This window comes from Trifolium pratense, linkage group LG5 (genome assembly GCF_020283565.1).
Source record: "Trifolium pratense cultivar HEN17-A07 linkage group LG5, ARS_RC_1.1, whole genome shotgun sequence".
In the NCBI taxonomy this organism is placed as follows: Eukaryota; Viridiplantae; Streptophyta; class Magnoliopsida; order Fabales; family Fabaceae; genus Trifolium; species Trifolium pratense.
This window is the reverse complement of record NC_060063.1, coordinates 43202878-43219551: the sequence shown is the minus strand read 5'-3', so window position 1 is coordinate 43219551 and position 16674 is coordinate 43202878. Positions and strand designations below refer to the sequence as shown.

The following is a 16674-nucleotide window of genomic DNA, read 5'->3' as shown; positions in this document are numbered from 1 at the left end:
AACACTCAATAATTATTTGGCAAAGGAGAAAATTTCAGAGAGCGCGCCAGTAACTCTCATTTAATTTAATCTTAATGGATTCGTGTTACTAGTGGATAAGTATAAAGTCACATTTATCTGAATTTTTTTATAAGCTCGTGTTAACCGGTGGATAAGTATATTTTTTTAGGCAAATGCTAACGAGTGCCCCATGACACTCTTTAAGACCTTAAATAGTAAGTTTTTTATACAATTATTATGTACATGCGTAAAGTCAATGCAATGAAAATTGTAGTGATTATTTTTTTTAATAATTTTTTTTTAAATGTAATACTTAAAGAGTGCCCTGGAACCACTCGTTAGCGAGACCCATTTTTTTATAAGCCCAAGACGGCTCAAACTCGATATTTTTTAAAAACCATATTTCTCGTCATTTATTAGAAAATTAAGGCATCTCATGCTCTTTAATGAAAATGTAATAGTGTCTCACATTGGCAAGGTTTTAAGAGGGATGAAAGAATGTTTAAAACACTTTTATCTTTTGTGCTATAACTTAGGGGATGTATTTTCATCGGAAGGTGTCCTGTGTAGATCTTAGCTATTCAATTGAGATTTAATAATGTTGATTAAGTTAAATAGTAGATGTGATTTCACTGCACTCTACAGTAACTACCGAGCCTTTTTCTTTATCTCTTAATATAAGTTCATGTACATATTTTCCCATGCATTAATGGAAAGAATATAAAATAAAGAATATCTCAACTCCAAAAATATTCTTACTAATTTATCATTGAAAAACGTAAATACAATTTCTCTCTTTTGCACCCTCCGTCTCATTATAAGCGTCATTTTTGCAATATTTTTAGGTTTCAAATTATTTCCCTTCTTTAACATATCAATCTAACATTTATTAAAAAAAATTCATCAATACACATTGTTTTGTATTTCAACTCACATAACCACTCCACTAACTACTACTATAATATAATATCACAAACATAATGTGACACAAGTGGTAGATATTTGAGTCTGATCCCTGGCCGGTGCCCCTGACCGGTGCGTATGAAGAAACATTTGTTGGGAAAGGTCAACCCATTAAATGGATCTCAGTTAGCTTGAGGGGATTAGTCTCTGCAGTTACGCGTGGATAATACCTTTGGTTTACAAAAAAAACTATAATATAGAGTTCGTTTGTTATAGCTTATTTTAGAAAAAAAAAATATTTTTTTATAAAAATAATCACTTTTAATTGTTTAGTGTCCGTTTGATACATATTTTTAAAATAATCAAAAGTTAAAAATAATTAGAAAACAGCTAAAAATGAGAAGCTACTTAGAGTAGCTTATAAAATAATAGTTTTTTTTTAGAGGAGAGAGAAAAGAAATGTTAAAAAAAGAAAGTTGTTTGTAATTAAAAAAATCACTTTTATAAGTTGTATCCAAGCAAACTAAAGATTATTTTATTTAAAAAAAGTGATTTTTATTATAATAAACAAACACAAAGTAAATTCAACTTTTCTAAAAATTTTTAAAAACTAATCTCTAAATTATTTTACATCAAAATCACTATTTTTTTAATCTGTAACAAACGCACAGATAATATAAATAAGAGTAAGTCTAATACATATTGTACCCATGAACTTAGTTCAGTTGGTAGAGACATCACACTATATGTGCAGCAGCCTGGGTTCGAACCCGAGACACTCCACTTATTTACTTTTAAAGTGGATACTAGGCTACTTTGCAAAAAAAATTTAATACATCTTATATAAACATATAAATTTATTACTCCAAGTCTGCAACAATTTTTTTTAGTGGGAGTATGTAACGATGAGCTTAAGCGAAAGCGACTCATACTTTGAATACTCATAAGATGTTTGACTTACAAATATATTTCTTTTCTTTTTTATTTTTTCGACAAAAATATATTTCTTTTCTTAATAGTCATTAGAGTGTGAGTCATGTTAATAGTAATTTTTTATATTTCGACTTTTGCTTTTCTTTGGGGAGCAACTATTATAAATTTATTTTCTTATATATTCATGTCATAAACTTCAAAATCTATGGGATTGTGAGTCAAAACAAGGATAATGAGATTTTTCCAAGTAAAAGACGCGCTATTTAGGAAACAACAGAGAAATTGTGTGTTACATGCTTGTCCTTAGATTTTAGTACTACTAGTATTTGTAAATAATTGCATTGGTGTCCCTAGAACTTGGTTTTTTTGCAATTATGTTTTGGTCAAAGATCTTGAATTTTGAAGTACTTGTTGACCAATGGAGAAATACAAAACGAAGAGAATAGATATTCATGGCCGGTACCAAATGGACGGATCCAGTTCCAATTCTGTATGAGGTCAGAAACTTGGTCAAATTAAATTCCTATTGGTTTTGGATAGTCAATAAGAAAAATTATGAAATTTTTATCAATATTATAAATTCCGTTGTATTCAGTAGTTCGATCATTGATCCAGGACCTTCACCGGTTCGATGACTGGTTCAATTTTTAAAACATTGTTATTACAATGAATTAGAAACTAATAAATAGTAGATTAAAATAATATATCATACTAATAAAAAAATTAATAAATATTAATGTATGAGGTTTGATTCGAGTTTAATTAAAAAAGAAATCTAAAATCTAATTCGATCTGAGCAATTTTAACAAAAGCACATTAAAACACATCCAATAAAATTCAAATTTTATGCGGTCTTTAATTTTTTTTTATCGGTTTATGATTTTATTTTGGATCGGTAATTTTTTTATTTTCACCACCAGTATCCATCCCACATGATCGCTTAATCTGGTTTGGGGGTCAGTTCAGACATCAAGTCGTTCTAGCCCCAATCGGATCACAAGTGTCGGGGATCGCATCGTGGTCTTTCATACCAAATCCAACGTCAATCACCACTAAACCAACTAAATGATCAGTTAATTTAATATGAACACCCATTGGATACCCGGTACTTATATTTTGTATTTAAATAAGATGAGTAATATTATCAATTATTTAACAATAATATAAGATTTATAATTATATTTAATTTACTTAATTATTTTATTTTTTTTGAAGAAATTTTACTTATTCAAATTAGGTAATTGGTTTACTTATATTTTACTTTTAATTAGCCACAACTTTTTGTCAAATCTTAAGAGAATGTAACCGTTGTGCAGACAAAATTGCTTCTATCGGGCTCTAAAGTAATGATTTTGTTTGATGAAATTCTTTCTCCCCTTGTGTTTTCGATTGATTTAACCACGGTATATTAGAGCTTTTGATTATCGTTTTTGTTGATGTAGTTCTAGGGCTTTTTCTTTTGTTTGCTCTGCACTTTTTTTTCCGTCACGATGGTTTAATCCCATTGAATTTTTCTGGTAAAGTTTTTAACGAGACAATTGTTGTTAATGCCATTGGCTGTTTATATTGAGTTTTAGCCTAGTCCCCCAATATTAGTTGTAATTTATCTTATTTTTCTTTTATTTGTTTTTAAATAGGCATTTATGCCTTTTATATATTTATAAAAAACGGTGTTAAACTAGCTTATTGATGATAGCCAATTATATGATATTTTTAGTAGTAGATTAGAGTAGTTTTTATAGTAAATAAAGACCAAAAGCAAGCTAATATCGGGAAAAGTGAAGACACAAGGATCAGAAGCAAGAAAAGTGGAAAAAACATCAAAAAGGGCAAAAATGGAATAAAGCAACGCACCATCGTACCCACTATGAGGTTCAACGTGGAGCGATGAGAAGACGGATAAAATTGAAGAAAATCTGCTGAAAATCTTTACCATCGTGGCACGATGGCTTGTCATTGTGGCACGACGATGACTTGAAAAATATGCAGAAAATCCCGAGTAAATCTTCCATGGCACCACGATAAAATTACACGCCATCGTGGCCATGATGGGTGCGATGGATGCGCAGAAAAAGCCCAAACCCAGCTGTAAAACTATAAATAGAGTCTTCCTCCTTCACAATTATTCATTCAGAAATATTGAGAGCTATTCAATATTCACAAGAGAGTTAGGAGAACTCTAAAGAGGAGGCAAGGAGGCCAAGGAACTCCAACGCCAACAAGGTTCTTTTCTTTCTGTCTTTGTAATTTATTTTTCCTAGGTTAGGTGGAGTCGAGAAACTCCCTTACGAATGCTTGGTTGTAGTATTTATAATATTTATAAATTTTAGTTATTTATATTGAAACTCTTTCGTTGTCTGGTTTTAGTTATTTTAATATTGATCACATTAGAATAAAATCTAAGAGCCTAGTGGATATCGCATAGGAAACGAAGCTAGTAATCCCAACTGAAGGATGACATATTAAGGCCTACATGAGACCATTTAATTCAGTATCTGCCGTCTTAGTATAAGATTGGAAAGAACGATAATTTCTACCTTGCAAAGTATGCATGTGGGTAGGTGACTAGTTTTAGGCACACGTGACAGCTTATAATTTAGGGGTCCCTAGGGCGATGAGACCAAAATTTAAACGAAAAAGTGGAGTTCTGGATCATGGTGTCTAAATAAAGATATGGTAACCTTTAACTAGGCTCTGTAAAAGCTTGTAATAGAAATAAGAACATATATTGCTTCAAACCTATTTTCAAGAGTCTAAATCCTTAAAGAGGGAAATAATTAAGCCACCAAGCAGGAGTAAGGGAGGGATTCGACCACACTTAACCAGCCCGTGTGGTCACACACCACACACCTTTTATTTTCCGCTATTTATTTTCTGTCATTTATTTCTTGCATTTTACTAAAGTACCCGCAAAGATACCTTCTTAAACACACAAAGCGAAGACAACTATCATATTCCTAAGCGAAACTAGTAACCTTGGCACAATCCCTGTGGAGAACGATAAACTTACTACTTTATTACTTGGTAGCGATTCTGTGCACTTGCAGAGCCGACCGTCACTTATGAAACTAACAAGTTGAACTATATATAGTTTGAGTTTAACTCATAATTAACGAATATAATTTTCAGCTCATTTGATTCGCGAAACAAGTATAATGAGTTAATTGTCAAATTGAGTTCCAAATTATGCTCGAGTTGGCTCGGCTCAGTATCAATCCTATATATATATATATATATATATATATATATATATATATATATATATATATATATATATATATATATATATATATATATATAGACTAAAAATTTATTTAACGCTAAATAAAAAATAAGCTTACCAAAAACAAAAAAATCTATACTCCCGATTTTAAATATAAAAAAAATAGATTTATTAAATAATCGAAAACTTAGTTTATAATATATAGATTAAATTCATAATTATTTAATGAATGTAAAAATAAGACACATTCCACAAGTTGGATAGGTATACGACTCAATCTTATAAGATGAATAGTCAAATTGCCACCTAACTTATTTGTGGTGGCAATTTTGCTACCCATCTCATAACTAAAAGAATCGCGATATATTTATCCTAGCTTAGCTAGTATAGCTATGTACTTACGTATCTTGCCAAATTAAATTGAATATATGATATATATTGCTAATTAAGTACTTTATTCATCCAAATCTTGTATACAAAGAAGAAATTCCGCAAGTAGTATACAAGTGTGAGTGTACAAACATTTGGAAAGGAAAAAAAAGGAAAAAGAGAGAGCGACGTACAACATTAGAATATGTCAAAATAACTGTAGCAATTTGGTGATGACGAACTTGTGGATTAATGTTAACAAAACCATGTTATTTATATTATATGGGTCTTGCTAACCAGTGCCCCGGGGCACTAGTTAAGGAACAAAAAGAAGAAATAAAATAAAAGTTGTGCATGGAAAACATCAAAATATAAACTTTTGTTGTATTGACTACACTATTTCCAAGTAAAACTTTCTAAATTTGAATCCTTAACAAGTGCCCCTGGGGCACTATTTAGCATTTGCCATATTATATTTTTAGTAGGGCTAAAGAAGAGGAAAAAAATAAATACGAATCCATGTTCTACATATATACACTTAATCAATATATTATGTGGTCATGTGGAAATGACTATCGATCATTTTGGTTTGAAATTTCCACAGAGTCTTAGGCTCTTAGCAATGCAAGTGAAAAATGGAAAACGGTTTGGTAGGTAGAAGTTTCAACGTTCCAACACCATTGAATTGAAAGAGAATAAAACAAATTCAGATGGAAAACAACTAAATAAAAGTTGGCATGTGGATATATGTTTTGATATTGCAATTATGTTGCCATATGAGAAAAAACCTAATCATTCCTGACACTTAAAATTTTAAATACAGGTTTTGGTCTTTAAAATTTTATGTATAATTGTTCGATTTTGACCTTTAAATTTTCTTTCATTTCTAGATTTTCAGAGTTTTGATTTTATGAATATTTTGGGTTTTGTTTAAGGAAGGAAAATTCCTGAACTTTTAATTTTAATTTTTTTAGTTTTTTTATGAAGATAATGACGGTCTATAAAGATGAAGAAGAAAAAAAAAGCACGAAGAAGAAGAAGAAAAGAAAAAAAAATTATGTATTGGTAGTTCACTATTAGATAGCATACACAAGATTCAATGGTTAGATTTTGACAAAAATATCAAATAGGTAAATTAAAAAATTTATTGAACAAGATTAGTGACAACTAACAAGACTACCAAATTAATTTGTTTGAACTTTTGGTATTTTCAATTTTCAAACATTTGAATTAGATTTGTTTTCATTCATTAATTTATTTGAACTTTTGATATTTTCAAACATTTGAGAATTAATTTAAAAAAGTTTCAAAATAATCCAAAATATAATTAAAAACAAAAATTCATCTAAAATACATTTTATTAATAGAATTCTAATAGTGACTCGATAGTTGTCTAATGAAAACTGAAAACCAACATTATTTAGGTGTACGCGGGTTGGGTTGGGTCGGATTTGGCCTAATCCGTTACCCAACCCGTTTAATATTCAATGGGTTGCGTTCATCATCAAATTCGCACTTACACTATCAAATCTGAACCGAACCAACCCGGTATTAACGGATTGGATTGGGTTCGTGGGTTGCTCAGAATATTAAAAATAATTTTTATATAGAAAAAAATACATTTTTTAAAATCTTCTAAAAAAAATCTATAATACAAATTAACATAATTGTGACGCATTTCTAACACTTAAATTGAATAAAACAGTCTCATTTAAGTTCAAATAAAAATTCATCATTAATCATAACACTTAATAAACTAAACAAGAGTAGTAAATTTTCAAAAAACACATCATTTTCATGACCGGGTTGGGTACACGGGTTCAAAAATTCAAATCCAATACCCAAACCGATTGCTTGTGGATATGGCGGGTTGGACCGAATTCTACCCCCAAATGAACGAATTCGAGTAAATAATGAGTTGGGTTGGATTGGGTCGGCGACTTCACGGATTGACCCGCACCCATAAACACCCGTAACATTATCCATGTATTGTCACAAAATACATAAACTAGTTTCAAACATTCTCCTTTTACACATGTATCTAAAATACTATTACAACACTCCAATTCAAGAATATAAACTTAAATTCTAATTTGATCAATGATTCTTTAAATTTTTTATTTGTCTAAAAATCAAAGTTATTTAAAAGTTAAGATACAACACTGTAAAAAATACAATTAAGCATTCTTTCTCTCTCTAACACGTGGCAAAATAGATATCAACGGTGTAGATTTGCTCTTAAATCATTTTAATTTTTTCAATTAATACATTAATATATAGATTTGCTCCTATTTACTACAATATTTTTTTGTTAAGATTGTCATGAGATTATTCCACTATATCCAATAAATGTGGATTCCTGCAAACAAACTCTGAATTTGTGAGTGAGAATATACACGTTTTATCCACACAAGACACACTTTTAAGAGAAAACTAGATAAGTTTCAAACCGATTGATGATAAGTTTCATACTTTACTCAAATGATTGAAACCTAATTAAGGAATATCTTGGAGTATCCTCGGTCAAAGCTGTAGGTGTCAAATATGGTAATATACATAAAAAATATGATTCCAATCTTTCCTAATTAACATTCTAATATGTGATCGGGAGTTTATCAAGCTTTCCACTTCTTTTTTATTCTTCTCCAATTCCATCGTGCTCAATTAATAATGTAAACATATATGAATGTAATGTAGGACATTTGAAATGTTTTGGAGTAAGAAGAAGAGGCCACTAATCTTGAGAACTTTGTTGAAAGCTGGAGTTGACTAGACCTTCAGAGTTCTTTGTTGGTCACCAGAGTTGACTAGACCTTCAGGGTATGTTTTCAAAGTGCATTCAATATGTTCTTCAGATGCATACATCTATCATCAGTAGTAGCATATTTTTATTAGGTTTTGCATACTTGAACATAAATTAGATTTTCAATTGTTTTAATTTCTTATACATTGTTATCATCAAAACTTCAGAGTAATTGTCCTTAAACCACTTTTGGTTTAACAAATACTTGATTAAAAATATATGTGATAAATTTCAAAGGCATTGAACAATATATTGTTTCGTTTTATATTTGGTAGGCAAAATATTATTTTGGTATTTTATAGATTTGAACATATTCCGGCAAAAAACTTTCATGTAGTTTAGGGGAGCCAAAAATTTTGCTTAAAACTTTTTAAACGGTGGACATTTTTAAAATTTTTCCTTTTGAATTTGAGATTAAAATGAAGGAAAGAGTTAAACATCATCATAGGTGACAAACCTTAGCCAATTTCTGAGATTTAATTTTTGTTACAATCAAAGTGATACCACATCATTTTTAAGGATTAAAAAATAGAGTGATGATTTACTCTTAAACAAAAATAATACTAATTTTTTTAAAGTAACTAGTCTTTTGACAATTGAAGCACTTCAACTTGTTACAACACTGACCTTCAAATATTTGAGCTTAGTTAGCTCCTTAGTTTGAAACGACTTTTTAATCTTCTTTAAAGTACGTAATAGTGTTTTCCTTTTCATAAAGATGATCATTCTTAAAGTACTCGAGAATCTAGGTAAGGAACACAAAAAGAATAAAATCTCATCCTCATCAACAAGTGTCAATTCAATATGTTCATCAAATCATTAATAATTTTATTCTATTTTATATCGATGTATCCCTTTGGGTTCTACCTTGGTCAGATTTAATGTCCCCCGGTCTTTGTAACTTTCTCTTTTAATTTATTTAATTTTTCTTTTGACTAAAAAAATCTTTAATAATTTTGTTGAATTTCACCGTTCTAAATGTGTATAGTTGCTGCTTCAAGCATAACCTATGTGCCAATGACTTCACCGTTCTCTTTTAAAACTTTTTTATGCATGTATTTCATAAAATTATATTATAGTGATACTTTTATAAATTTGTTTTTAAATTATAATCTCGAATATTTATAAGCTATAATTTAATTGAATGTATATGTAAAATATATTTACACAGCGTATATGAATTAAATCCAAATACTTATAAATAAAGTCATAATATAAATTAATCTAATGAGCCCTTTACCCACTTGTCTTGTTGCAAAAAAAAAATATATATATATATATATATATATATATATATATATATATATATATATATATATATATATATATATATATATAATCATCACAGATCATATTCGCATATAAGTATTAATTCCAATACCGGATTTTTCAAAAAACTAAAAAGAGAATAAACTCACAAATAAAGTTGTTCATTTTGTTTAACAAACAAATTAAGCTAATCATCTAAATTTGTAAGAAATAATTATAAAAAAAAAGCCTATATAACGGTCACTTGTTTCATTTCTTCTTCATCTTTTGCTCACGCTTTCTCTTCTTCTTCTTCTTCTTCTTCTTCTTCTTCTTCTTCTTCTTCTTCTTCTTCTTCTTCGCATATATTTGTTGTTGCAGAGAAAATGACAAGCGCTTCATTAATTAACACTGTTGGCGCTATAGGTTTGTTGTTGTTCTTCTTCTTCTCTCCTTTTCAATCGCAAAATCATATGTCAATTATGAATTTGATTTTTATGTTTGGTTTCGATTTGTATTATACTGCATTAATTAACATGTGTTTGATTTGTGTTAATTCGATTAGTTTCACAAATTTTTCAGTTTCAATTAATTTTAACTTTTGTGTTAATATCCATTTGCATGAAGGATAAAATTAATTTGAACTTAATTTTAAGTTTGCATGAAATTTCTTCAAAAAAAAGTTTGTATGAAGAAAAACTTGAACTTTTTATGTTAATCAATTCATGCATGGAAAATAATTTTCACTTTATTTTTGAATGCAGGGAATGTTATCTCCTTCGTATTGTTCTTCTCACCAGCGTAATTTAACTCTCACTCTCTATTTATTTACTCTATTTTATGTATGCATGAAAATGCCGTGACAAAATAATATTAGTTGTATGCGGGTTACCATTTAATTTGCCTCCGATTGTTTTGATTGAGTGAACAACTGCACTACTTGTAATGAATTTCATTACGACCAATAATACGAATTTATTAGTGTTTAATTTGGTTTTTACAAAAAACAAATTCTTTAAAAAAGTTCAAAAAGAATTAGAGTTATGAAATTAGGAAGAAACAATAAGAAATTAAATTATTATACATTGATAGCACAAATAATTTTAATAATATTTGTGCATGTTTGTGATTAATTCACACCGCAACGACAACAATCTTTAATATTTGCAAAATTGTTAACACGATTGCAACTTCTACTGCTATTTAAAATCATGGGAGTAAAAATCAAGAGAGATACATAGTGTGTGTATCACTTAAAGAAGTCAAGATTAAATTATAGCTTTCAATTTTTGTGTCACAAAACTTAGATTTTATATTATTTTAGCATTGTTTATTTTAATTTGAAAAATGATGCTAATGTGCTCATTAATATTGATTGGTAATTGGTATGAATTGCAGTCCAACTTTCTACAAAATTATAAAAAAGAAGGATGTGGAGGAGTTCAAGCCTGATCCATACTTAGTTACTCTGTTGAATTGTGCTATTTGGGTATTTTATGGAATGCCTTATGTGCAACCACACGGAATTTATTTTGTTATCGTAGATGGGGCTGGCTTTGTGTTTCAGTTCGTCTATCTTACCATATTTTATGTCTATGCCAACAATAAAGGAAGGGTATGTATGTAATATACTTTCACCATGATTATAGTTTAAATATTATTTAGGATGATAACAAAATAACTATTAATGTCACTTTAATTAATTAATAATTTTTAATTATTTAATTAATTTAAAGTCCAAACCAAAACCTATAGTTGAATGTTTAAGACTTATATAATCATCCCAAATCTTCTACTCATACCTACTATTTTTCCCTAATTTCAGAAGAAGTTCCTTCTTTATCTTCTTATTGAGGTTATTTTCTTTGCTGTCATTGTTGTCATAACAATGTTGGCACTACATGACACTACCAAAAGGTCATCAGTTGTTGGTATTCTTGGTATTCTATGTGCTATCTTCAACGCACTGATGTATGTCTCTCCTCTTACCATTATGGTAAGTAACTTCTTCTATCCCATTAATTTATATTTAAATATGAAAATTACATTTTATAATTTTTTTTACTAATATCAATTTAATTTTTTGTTACATATAATTAACAGACAAAGGTTAGAAAAACCAAGAGTGTGAAATATATGCCATTTTGCCTCTCTTTGGCCATCTTCCTTGATGGTTTGGTCTGGACAATAAATGCTCTCATCACCCCCTTCGCTCTCACCCACGCTTTCGGCATTTATGTCATGGTAATTATTTCTCTCTTCGGTTCTTATTATAAAAAACAAATCATTTTTTAGATTTAGTGAGTAAATGGTTTATATATATATATATATATATATATATATAATCTTAAATATAGATTTCAATAAAATTGTGAGTTAATAATTGTAGATTAGTTGGATATACTAAAGATTTTTGAGTTTAACTATCCTATTGTTAATTAATGGATGTATCTTTGCATATTTTTGCAGATTAGCACCAGTATTGGAGCAATATCTGGACTTGTTCAACTCATACTATATGCTTATTATTGGTGCATGGGAGAAAATAATGTTGATGATGATGATGCTGAGCATGTTCTAAATCTAGCTGTGGTGTCAGTATGATCAGGCACTTGTTTATATTGTTTTTCCAGCTCCATCGGATTTGTAGATGATTAACCATAATTCCATTGTTTATGAAGTTTTTTTTACTCAAAATAAAGATATTCATTCATTCAAATTGATAATACGATGCAATACAAATTCAAAGTCGCTAAAAACAAAAAAGATAAATCTGTGAACAAACTCACAATATACATGTTAATAGCATAAAACGACAAATTGCATAGCCTACAAATTTAAATATGATATTATTGAAGTGTCCGGAATGTTCATGCCTCCGAATCCGTAGCGTTGATAACACCAAAGTCGACATTGATTGAATCTTCACTATATAGAACTAATCCTTCAACCTGAAACAAATAAACACATGGATATCATATCACCAGCAACATCAGAAGTGTGGGCATTGCCCATCTGCACTTTCTTGTTTTCAGCATTCGTGTATGTTTTAAACATAGCACGTTCATAACAGACATGGCGAGTGGCGCCAGTATCTATCCACCATCCATCAGTTACACCGACCATATTAATTTCGGTGATCATAGCAGTATATGCTTCATCAGTAGCATTTACCTGAGCATTTAAAGCAGCTGGTCTAGGCCTTTTCTTGCCTCTACATTTTCTTGCTACATGACCTGGTTTCCAGCAATTGAAACAGAGGAATTCACCAGATTCATTCACAGGAGGAGGTGGAGGCTGTTGCTGCCTTACAGATGGGGCCCTAGATGGGTTCCCATTCTTAATCCGGTTTTGATTGCGGTTCTGATTCTTAAGAGGTTTGCCCGTAGGCTTCAGAGCCGCACCGAATTTCTTTTTGTTGTTGGAGACAACGAGAATTTTTTTCTTCTTCTTTCTGATCTTGTTTTCGAGCCTCTTCTTCAATGCGTAGACGAGTAATCAGACTCTCGATGGAAAATTCTTTTGTTTTATGACGAAGCTGATTTTTAAAATCTTTCCAACCCAGGGGGCAGCTTGTCTATTATCACAGCAATCTGAAATTGTTCATCTAAAGGCATACCTTCTGCTATTATCTCATGAGCTATTTTCTGGAGTTCATGAGACTGCACCTCTACAGACCTTTCATCCATCATCTGGTACTTCAGGTACCGACTCACAACATATTTTTTCACACCAGCCTCTTCAGTATCATATTTCTTTGACAATGCTTCCCAAACATCACGAGCAGTACTGTATGTTCTATAGTAATCATACAGGTCATCTTCCAGTCCATTAATGATGTAGTTTTTGCAAACATAATCATGACTGATCCAAATTTGTTTTTCCTTTTCAGCTTGCAAAGCCTGGGCTCTTATCTGGTCTGTGTCACTATCTTTTTCACCAGACACAGATTTTTCACCGTTGGTAACCGTTTGTTCCTTTGTTCCTGAACCAGAAGCAGCAGGGATTTCAGGAACAACAGGAATAGGCTCTTTCAGAACGTAGGCACATTTTTTCAAAGTTAGAAAGAAAAACATTTTTTGTTGCCAACGTTTGAAATGAAGACCTTCAAAAATAAACGGTTTCTCAGTATTACCAACAGCAGAATTACCGATAACTTCTTCAGTTGCCATGATAGTTTGAAACGTCTTAAAATTGTTAATTTTCGGTTTTTAAAAATCGTTTTGAAAATAGTAGCAACTGTGAATTTATCGGCCGAGTCGCGGTTCGATACGCTCTCTTTAAGACGTTTCACGGCACTACCCAAATTGTGCAAGGTAGACTATCAACCGTGAAGTCCCCAGGATAAAACAGCCAATTCAAGCGAAATACCGTTAACTACTGCACTGTAGAAAACGGCCAGAAAAACACCTCCGATGGTTACTACGAACTAGTCTAGATTGATATGCAAATATCAATTCGAAGTGGTAAACCACTTTCTCTGAAACAACAAGGAAATAATTTTAGAAGTAAGAATATTGAGTGAGAGAGAAGAGAGAGTTGCAGTTTTTAACGTAAAAGAAATTGTGAGAACTGATGTGTATTTATAGAGAAAGAATGCAACTGATGTGGAGCAAGAAGTGGGAGAGAATCAGGGCCAGCACATCAAAAACGTGGCCATGATTTCAGGAATCTCAGTTATGACTGAGTTCAAGAATATAAACTTAAATTCTAATTTGATCAATGATTCTTTAAATTTTTTATTTGTCTAAAAATCAAAGTTATTTAAAAGTTAAGATACAACACTGTAAAAAATACAATTTAAGCATTCTTTCTCTCTCTAACACGTGGCAAAATAGATATCAACGGTGTAGATTTTCTCTTAAATCATTTTAATTTTTTCAATTAATACATTAATATATGGATTTGCTCCTATTTACTACAATATTTTTTTGTTAAGATTGTCATGAGATTATTCCACTATATCCAATAAATGTGGATTCCTGCAAACAAACTCTGAATTTGTGAGTGAGAATATACACGTTTTATCCACACAAGACACACTTTTAAGAGAAAACTAGATAAGTTTCAAACCGATTGATGATAAGTTTCATACTTTACTCAAATGATTGAAACCTAATTAAGGAATATCTTGGAGTATCCTCGGTCAAAGCTGTAGGTGTCAAATATGGTAATATACATAAAAAATATGATTCCAATCTTTCCTAATTAACATTCTAATATGTGATCGGGAGTTTATCAAGCTTTCCACTTCTTTTTTATTCTTCTCCAATTCCATCGTGCTCAATTAATAATGTAAACATATATGAATGTAATGTAGGACATTTGAAATGTTTTGGAGTAAGAAGAAGAGGCCACTAATCTTGAGAACTTTGTTGAAAGCTGGAGTTGACTAGACCTTCAGAGTTCTTTGTTGGTCACCAGAGTTGACTAGACCTTCAGGGTATGTTTTCAAAGTGCATTCAATATGTTCTTCAGATGCATACATCTATCATCAGTAGTAGCATATTTTTATTAGGTCTTGCACACTTGAACATAAATTAGATTTCCAATTGTTTTAATTTCTTATACATTATTATCATCAAAACTTCAAAGTAATTGTCCTTAAACCACTTTTGGTTTAACAAATACTTGACTAAAAATATATGTGATAAATTTCAAAGGCATTGAACAATATATTGTTTCATTTTATATTTGGTAGGCAAAATATTATTTTGGTATTTTATAGATTTGAACATATTCTGGCAAAAAACTTTCATGTAGTTTAGGGGAGCCAAAAATTTTGCTTAAAACTTTTTAAACGGTGGACATTTTTAAAACCTTTTTCCTTTTGAATTTGAGATTAAAATGAAGGAAAGAGTTAAACATCATCATAGGTGACAAACCTTAGCCAATTTCTGAGATTTAATTTTTGTTACAATCAAAGTGATACCACATCATTTTTAAGGATTAAAAAATAGAGTGATGATTTACTCTTAAACAAAAATAATACTAATTTTTTTAAAGTAACTAGTCTTTTGACAATTGAAGCACTTCAACTTGTTACAACGCTGACCTTCAAATATTTGAGCTTAGTTAGCTCCTTAGTTTGAAACGAGACTTTTTAATCTTCTTTAAAGTACGTAATAGTGTTTTCCTTTTCATAAAGATGATCATTCTTAAAGTACTCGAGAATCTAGGTAAGGAACACAAAAAGAATAAAATCTCATCCTCATCAACAAGTGTCAATTCAATATGTTCATCAAATCATTAATAATTTTATTCTATTTTATATCGATGTATCCCTTTGGGTTCTACCTTGGTCAAATTTAATGTCTGTAACGACCCAAAAATTAGTATTCGTTATTTAATTATTTTATTATGCGAGGGCGTGATTTATAATTAAATTATTAAGCGGCGAATAATCATTTAGCGAGAACGTAAGTTAATGAGCGAGAAGTTATGTTGTTTGGGCCTTTGGGCGTGGAATAGGCATTGGGCCTAAGCCAAGTGGGCTTTGATCCATGAGAATAGAGAGAGCTATAAGTAGCAAGTCAAACCAATGAATAGTCTCATAAGTTGCAATTCTTGAGAAAGAGCAAGAGGAGGAGCTCATGAGGGAGAGGGAGAGCTCGTGGGAGAGAAAGAGAAGAGCAAGCTTGTGGATTCGTCGAGCTAAGGTACGAGAGTTAGATTACATATTCGTGAGTGATTCGGAAGAGGGGAGGATGTCGATTCCTCCATTCCCAAACTCTTTCCACTCTATTTTCTTGTGGGTTTTGTGGGTGATTTTCTTAATGGAAAATGGATTCTTTTGATCCTAACATGTGTAGTGAACTCATGGTAGATGAGGTAAACAACTTTGGGGAGTTGAAAATGGGAATATGTAGATGTTTGATCAATGATTTGCATGTTTATGCAACTTTGCTTATTTTGCAAGAAATTGGCATGATTTTGATTGTTTGATGTATTTGGATGTTTGGAAGGGATGATTAATGTTCCTTGATACCATATATGCTTGAATTAGCTGTTTATAAGAATTTATAACATGTCTAGATGGATTTTTGAGTGGATTCAAGGTTAAACCGCCTTAGAAACTCAAGAACAGATATTTCTGGTGTAGTTCGCTACGGGTTCGCTACGGCTTCGCTTAGCGAATAAGTTCGCTACCTGTTCGCTACGGCTTCGCTTAGCGAATAAGCTCGCTACCTGTTCG

The 16674-nt window shown here is 30.8% G+C and overlaps 1 protein-coding gene across 1 annotated transcript; it reads left to right on the top strand.

Annotated features, from left to right (window-relative positions):
• The first annotated feature begins 9865 nt into the window (after window positions 1-9865).
• Window positions 9866-12083, top strand: LOC123886736 (bidirectional sugar transporter SWEET5-like). Its single transcript, XM_045936028.1, has 6 exons — window positions 9866-9905; window positions 10244-10280; window positions 10878-11094; window positions 11305-11475; window positions 11583-11723; window positions 11949-12083. The coding sequence occupies exons 1-6, from the start codon at window positions 9866-9868 to the stop codon at window positions 12081-12083; spliced, it is 741 nt and encodes a 246-aa protein (XP_045791984.1).
• Window positions 12084-16674: the final 4591 nt, after the last annotated feature.